An 8,134-nucleotide genomic window follows, 5' to 3' on the forward strand; every position below is an offset into this window, starting at 1 on the left:
GAAGAATACAAAGCAAGGGACTTGTGCGGTTTTCAAAATTAGAGACAGCGCATTTCCCTCCATAGTGTTAATGTTCTTGCAACCACTAATCATGCAGTGCTCGGGCCGAAGATGATGTGTTTAAGCATGCTCGGGGAAAATTGCACCTATGTTTGGTGAACAGAAGGAAGGATGTGAAGTGTAGACTTCTTTTATTACTTTGTTATTGTCCTTTCAGTTATTTAACTCTTTTTTGTGGAATCTTTGTTTTTGCTCAGCAAAAGGAAAGGAATTCAATAATATTTGGAAGATGGAGTACAAAGATTAATATATGACGGGCACGACAGTATCACAACCGAGAGACCAGTCATCCAATGAGGTTGGCATTATTGACTCGGACAATCACATGTCACCCACCACACCGAGAGTACACAAGGTTGGCAAGGAGCCAACCGAAACAGAAAAGAAACAACATAAACTAATGATACATCATGTTCTTAAAAACAAACAAGACAACTACCCTTCAATCTTCAAGAACTATACCCAAAACCGTATGGAAATCAGCAGCTCCATCCCTAGTATAACAACAGCAAAGGCCTTGATAAAAATGAAGAAAAGTCCAGCATCTTAGTAGGCATCATAACCAGCACTTTTGAGCAGCATCAGTAAATGACACTCCATTCCCAGCAGAAAACAGCAAAACAGAACTACCAAGGGACTCAGAAACAGAAACAGCCCAAGACAGAATTAGAACCAGTAGAGGACCCAGAATCCGTAGCATCATCATACTATCACGACAGAAACAGAATCAGCCCAAAACCAACTTCCATTCAAAAGCAGGATCAAGGGCAGTAACTGCATCAGAATCAGATCCTAAAACTGCACCGGCATTAACCATACCCCTCCCAACATCAAGGGCCATTCCAAAAACATCAGCTTCAGTAATTGCAGTATCACTAGCATTTTGCAGAAATTTCACTACTCTTGTGTGCCATACGACATTGTTGCGCAAGAAAAGAAATTCAAAAATAAGCTAGCCCATCTCCATGCTATCAAGTTTCTGAAAAAAAAATTGGAATGGTTTGTGCCAAAACTTTACAACGGTTGGATGTTCACAAAGTACAGGATAAAAGACACAAAAGATCAGGATTTTCAAATCGAAGATAAGTAGATAACACACTTGAACAGAAAAAAGAAATAACTGTTCCAAAAGTTTGGAAGAATTGATTACCGTCTCCCTTCCTCTTGTTGCAAAGTATCACTCAGAGAAAAAAGCACCTTATGAAGATGCATAACGCAGTTTCCGCTTCTCATAACTGCAATAGCGTAAACATACAAGAGGTAGAGAAGTAAATTTTCTTGTACACCTCATTTAAGCAATGATTACATAGCTTTCACTTTCTTGCTAGAAGTTCAAGAACATTAAAATTGCCGACTCTCACAAGATTTTCCGTTATGCCCATAGTTTTTACTTTTCCATTATCATCCATATTTATGTTTAACGTAGTTTAACAACTATATTTTCTTTGAACATTCTCACGATACTTTAATTTTAATCCAACATGTAGAAGAAAATAAATTTTAATTTCACATTCTTTTCTATCACCTCACTTTCTCTCACTTTCAGTTTTCATCATAATTTTCTTTCTAATCAAGTTTACTCTCGAAATTTTATTGACAACACGTTAGAAATCATGCTTATCATATCTTTATTTACTGTAACAAATGCTCTCTCTCTCTCTCTCTCTCTCTCTCTCTCTCTCGTTACGTCAAATTATCCAACTGTGTATTATTTTATTAGTGCTCGAAACACTTTTATCACAATTGAAATGGTTAAACTATATACTCCATTTACAAATTAAGGACTACAACAGTCTGTGAAAATCATTATCTAGAGTGTTGGCTATGTGTAGAGAGAGAGAGAGAGAGAGAGAGAGAGAGAGAGAGAGAGAGATTATTATGTAACATATATGTACTTCCTAAAATCAGTTGTGCATACAAGCTAAGATACTGTATTTTCTTTCATAAAAAAATAAAAGAAGCCAAGATGGACATAGTGATTTAGTGAACCATTGAAAGGCGGAATAGTTTCATTAGCTTGGTGTATGAAGAAGGGGAGGAAATCCTTTTTGTAAAACGCACCTGGGTAGCCGTTAGCTGCTTGGGTCAAACACAAATCTGTGGTCAATATCGACTTGAGGAATGTGAGCAATGAGGGACCAAAATTTGCCTTTCCCTTTTTCGCACCTTTGTTTCAGTATCGGACATTCATTGATCCAAAAATGCAAAAGCGAGGGAGGCAGCCTTAATTGTTGCTCCTCCGCCGAAAATGATGCAAGGTTGGGGCAATCCCAGATTGACAGTTCCGAAAGCGAGGGAAGCTGCCCTAGCTCTGTAATGGTCGTGAGCTTGGGGCACGTCAAGATATCAAGTTGTTCGAGAGAGGACATGTTGTGACATTCCTTGCAAGAAAGCTTCTCCAAATTTGTAAAAAACCCGATGGTCAACTTGATCAGAGAAGGAGGCAACCACAGCATCATCCCCTCATCTTCTTCTGGTGGAAATGACGCCCAACCATAATGCACGAGGTAGAGTTGTCTGAGAGAGGACAATATGTGCAAACCCCACTCAGACGGGGGCTTACCCTCCATGTCGACATTCCACAGGCTAAGGCAAGTGAGGTTGGTGAAGTAGTGGGAGCAGGAGAAGGAACTCTCTTCCTTCAGAAGGTAGGATACGAGTCCTGTAGCCGCAGCAGTGCAGCTATTTACTCTCAGGTCTTGAAGACAAGTGAAGTTGTTGTAGGCATGGTATGGTGGACCCTTGAGTTTCTTGCCATTGCGGACACACAATACTCTCAATTTGGTTGCGGTGAACCATCCTTCTGGAACGGACTCCACATTATCACATTCTGTTATATGCAATTTACTGAGATTACTGAGACATCCACCATTATTATTTGGCATCACATCTGGCAAGGATTTGAGGCTCTCACAATCCCATATGACAACAGATTCAAGACTTGGACAATTGATTTTCATCCCCTCCTCTGCTATAATACATTCTAGATTTCCACAACTACTAATATATAAATCCTTGAGAGCGGGCGGTAGCCCATTTCCAGAGCAACACAAGTATGTGAGCGAAGGACAACTCGAAACCATCAATTTCTCGAGATTATTCAGCATCACCAACTCAGGTAGGGACGACAGAGCGTCACAATAGTTAATTTCCAGTGTTCTCAGAGTAGATGGCAAACCTGTCTTTGGGAAAGAGATGAGACATGGACAACCGTGGATGATAAGTTCCTGAAGATACTCGATGTTGTGCAGTCCCCGAGGCAGCTTCTCTAGCTTTCCACAACCTTCTATTTTCAAATACTCCAACATCATTAAGTAAGGCAGCTCCTCATGCAGCTGTAGCCCTTCCTCCTCCACTTCTTCTTCTTCAAAGAAGGAAATAAGTTGGGTGCACCGTTTAACTAGAAAACGTCGGAACGCAGGAAGATGGTATTGTTGTTGTCCTACTTCATTCTTCCACAATGATGTGAGTTCTTTACAGCTAGAGAGAGAGAGTTCTTGGAGTCCCGTCAGCCCATGAAAAAAACAATTCGGTAGGATTTCGAGACCTTGCACATTATCGATTCTCAGGGAAGTAAGTGAGCTCAAATGGCTATACGTTTCATTTTCTAGCACTACTTCATCACCTACTTTTGGATTACGTAAGGAGTTCAGAAGTGAAATATTTGTGAGAGACAGTGATATGAGTGAATCAAAGTGAAGTGTGTTCCTCACATCATTCAGCTTTGTAGGGCTTGGAACCCATCCAACCAACAACAACGGGCATTCATGAATATCCAGCTTTCTTAAGCAAGGAAGATTGCTAGGCAATTTTTGCAAAAGCTTGGGACACCTTTTAATGGAGAGCTCTAATAGGCGAGCAAATGCTTGAGCTCCCTCCTTGACTCTGAAAGGTGACCAACCTTCCCATTCGGGCATGTCCTCAAAGGTCAAAATCTCTAGAGCTGGGAAAGAATTTGTGCAGCCCAACCCATGGAACTCAAGTCCAACGTTCTTAATTGCCTTCATCCCTTGTATGTGAAGTTTTGTAAGTGAGGTTAATTGACCCAAAGGAGGCAAATAAATACATTTTTCACAATGTTGGAACTTCAAGCAAACCATGTTGGAGAACAAAGAATTTCCTACCCAAGTTGGAAATGTAAGACCACGGTAGCCGTTAATGGTAAGCTCTTTTAACTTCTTGTGAGGTCTTAGCATTTCAAGCACTTCTGATTCGACACTTTCAATGCGAGAATTATTTGAGATGTTACTCCATTTCATCAACAGCACATCTAAGCCTTGTTTATCCTTCAAGTTGGCCCTCATGGCATCCAAAGCATCCACCACATTCTCCAACCCTAATATGTAAAGTGTCCCTCTAAGATGAATCAAGTTTCCCAACTCCTTTGTCATAGACCCATCGCCTTGGCTAACAATGAAGTTCGATAATGTTTGGAGACATGTCAATTTACCTATTTTTGGTGGCATTTCTTTTAAGGAATATGCACCAGTAACATCGAGGTGGCGCAAGTTAATAAGGTTACTCGTACTTGCAGGCAACTTACTTAGATTTTTACAATCTCTCAAAATTAGTGTTTGTAGGTTATAGAGAGTGCCTATTGATTCCGGTAATGTGACAATCAAGGCACATGAAAGGTCAAGGAACCTCACATGTTTCAAATCTCCAATCAAACTCGAAACTTCACAAATTCGATATCTTCTCAAACTAAGAACTCGTAAACGTCTAAGACGCGGCAATAAATCGAGGGGAACATAACTGGTCAAGAAGGAAATTGATTGGTTTGTACCTCCATCTCTCCACCCAAATGGTAAAAAAGACCGCAGATTTTTGGCTTTTTGGAAGATCTCAAACTTTTTTATACCATCTCGATAGCCACGTGTATAGGATGAATGACGAGCCTTAGTGATATTTTTAACCCCCTCGTTGTTTTCAAGCTTCTTCTCCATCCTATAACAAATTCTTCTTGTGATAAATTGAGCCAAATCGTTTATGAGGTCATGCATAACAAATAGAGAGACTTCGCCTTGGCTTGATTGTTGAAAAAATGACCTTGATAACAATTCACGAAAGTACTCACATCCAAGATCTTCCATTTGCTTTTGTTCCCTTGGCTTCTGAATTAAGCCTTCTGCCATCCACCAAAAAACTAGTTCCTTCTCCTCAAATTTGTAATCCTTGGGTAGTACAGAACAATATCCAAAACACTTCTTCAAATGCGAAGGGAGGTGATAGTAGCTTAATCTCAAAGCTGGAAGAATGTCACTTTCCTCGTCCAATAACTCCCATAGCTTACTATTCAATACTTCTTCCCATTCCTCATCTCTCAATTTACACCGTAGAAGGCCACCGAGTGTCCTCGCAGCCAAAGGCAATCCTCCACATTTTTTCACAATTTTTCGACCAAGTGAAACCAAATTTGGACTATTGTCGATACTTCTATTCTCAAATGCATGTTGTACAAACACCGACCAACAATCATCCTCTGATAGTTCCTTCAGGCAATGATATTTATCGGTTCCGGCCATCATCAATGCAACACCCCTATTACGTGTCGTTACTATGACTTTACTTCCTAAGGCTCCATCATTAAAAGGACTCTTTAAACTTGTCCAATCACCGTAGTTTTTGTTCCAGACGTCATCTAGGACAATCAAAAACTTCCTCCCAACCAAAGCTTCTTTCAACTGCTCTTGGACTTGATTCAAGGCTTTAAAATCGCAAGTGCGAGAAGTAATAGACTCGAGAATTTTTTTCGTCACGTCCTCAATCTCAAACACTTCAGAAACACAAACCCACACTTTTATCTCAAAATGCTTCTTCACCGTCTCATCATTGTAGACCATCTGAGCAAGGGTGGTCTTACCGACCCCACCCATCCCCACAATTGGAACTACACCAACGTTTCCATTGCTCGATTGATCGCTTAGGAGCAACTCTATCAACGCTCTTTTATCCCCATCCCTACCATACAGACAAGGTTCATGAATCAAAGATGAAGTGTGTGGCCTTTGTGGAGCTTTGGTAGACGGCCCGACAACAGCATTTTGCAAGCCAAGCCCCATTCTACGTTCAAGAAGATCTTGCAACCTAGTAGTGATCTCATCTATCTGAGACCTCACCCTAAAACCATATGCAAGATTTCTTGGATTGAAACTTGTACAACAAGTAGGTACGAGGGCACGTACCTTGCTGTTGCTAGCTCGAGGCTCTTCTGTTACCTTCCGGCGCAAAGCTTCAGTTGCGAACTCGTCCAGTACATCATCAAGATCATAAGCCAAGTCCTCGAGATCCTCCAGCCACAATCTGATACCCTCTTGATTCGTCATTTGCTTGTGCTCGGCATCCGCAAGCACCGCCTCGATTTGTTCCAGCATTTTCTTCCATTTCGTTAGCAGAGTATGAATCCGTTCTCTCCTCCCGAAGTTCCATAGATCGCGGGAAGCCAACTTCTCGAACAACACTTGGATGAAAGCGGTGAGAAAGATTTGCCCAATAACCATTGTTTCCTCTGTGGGAGAAAGTTGTGTATCAGAGATAACGAAACAGAAAAAGCCAAACCAAGGGATGCTAAGTGTGGTTGATCTTAAAATGAGAAAAGTCACAAAACGAGTTTTGTTAATCCAGAAGTCTAGGCTGGACGTGGTCTCCAAATTGACTCCTACCCCACTCTTGTATGGGTATCATTTCAAATTTTCAATGTTGTGGGACAGAGCACTTTTTATGTATATGTCTAAATAAATTTTATTGTTTTCATATATAATAATATACTCCTACCAATTAATAAAACATTAGGTTATGTCTTTGTTTTCTTTATTTCTATTTTTTTTAAACTCTCTTCAATCATTAATATTTTGTTTTCTTGTTAAAACACTCTAAAAGGAATAAAATTAGTCAAATTATAATGGTGAATGAGAACCCGATTATTCTTGGACCCCCGGCACCTCTCTGATTTTCCCTCCCTGACTCCGATCCGATATTGAATGGGGCGGGTTTGGGAGACGCTAAATCCGACCCCGCCCCGCCCTATTGCCATCCCTTTAGACTCGCAATCGTAAAAACATAGAATTTATGTATCCTCCATTTGATTTGGATGTATTATTTGTCTCACTCGTGTGCAATAGGTTTTTTTTCCAGTTGTATTAGATGCACACAGTGGATTGTAATTTCGTTATTATTAATATATTTCTTGCTCTTCGACAAAAAAAAAAAAAAAAACCGCACATAGGTTGGATCGAATAAAGATAACGAATGAGTTGAGCATATTTTTGTCGAGAGCTGCTAGTGGTACAGCAATACACACACAGACAGCGCGTACAATGCAGTTTTTGGCCCGTCTTGGGTTTAACAAAGATAATCTGAACCGCTCACTTTGTTCAATATATTTTGTTTAAGGTCCCCGTAAAAAATCATCACCATTCGACATCGATAAAGGCATTTACGAGAAGTCAATAATCACTTTAGAATTTAGCCTAACTTTTGAAGCGATTTTGGATGTTTCGGAAATGCCCTTATCGATGTCGGATGGAGCTGATTTTTCATGAAAACCTTAAACAAAATATATTAAACAAAATGAGCGGCTCTGATTATCTTTCTTGAACCCGAGACGGGCCAAAAAGCACGCTGTACGTGCTGTCTGTGCGCGTACTGCTGTACCAGTAGTCTTTCTGATTTTTGTCAACCATATTTGTCTTTCAGTTATCATTTCGGAAGCTTGAGAAGAGATGTAGCTAGATTTTCTAGTACCCTGATCTGTGGAGACAGACTGCTTCATTTTGTTCAACATAGCATTTCACTATCGGAAATGATACTCACACAACCGTTATGTGTGTTGTGTAACCAATTTTGACCGTTCAGATATGCTTGGACGCTCTAGATTTTAAAAAAACTCTTCAAAGGAAAAGTTTAACTCTTTTAAGGAAAAGTTTGAACGAATCTTGACCATTTATTATAACAATGGACGGATGAAAATTGGTTGTGTTTGATATTTTACACAACCGTTGTGCATGTAGCATCTTTGTTTCACTATACGTCTCACACCGTAAATATCTCCAAGGACGTCTAATTATCTTTTTGG

The 8,134-nt window shown here is 40.1% G+C and overlaps 1 protein-coding gene across 1 annotated transcript; it reads right to left on the reverse strand.

Moving 5' to 3' along the window:
• Positions 1-242: 242 nt before the first annotated feature.
• LOC131334793 (putative disease resistance RPP13-like protein 1) lies at positions 243-6,717 on the reverse strand. The gene is made up of 3 exons (XM_058370040.1): positions 2,122-6,717; positions 1,211-1,295; positions 243-1,039 (listed from the first exon to the last, which is right to left on the reverse strand). Exon 1 carries the CDS (start codon positions 6,558-6,560, stop codon positions 2,133-2,135), a length of 4,428 nt encoding a protein of 1,475 aa, XP_058226023.1. The 5' UTR covers positions 6,561-6,717; the 3' UTR covers positions 243-1,039; positions 1,211-1,295; positions 2,122-2,132.
• Positions 6,718-8,134: the final 1,417 nt, after the last annotated feature.

The sequence above is a fragment of the Rhododendron vialii genome, chromosome 7a (assembly GCF_030253575.1).
Source record: "Rhododendron vialii isolate Sample 1 chromosome 7a, ASM3025357v1".
Lineage (NCBI taxonomy): Eukaryota > Viridiplantae > Streptophyta > Magnoliopsida > Ericales > Ericaceae > Rhododendron > Rhododendron vialii.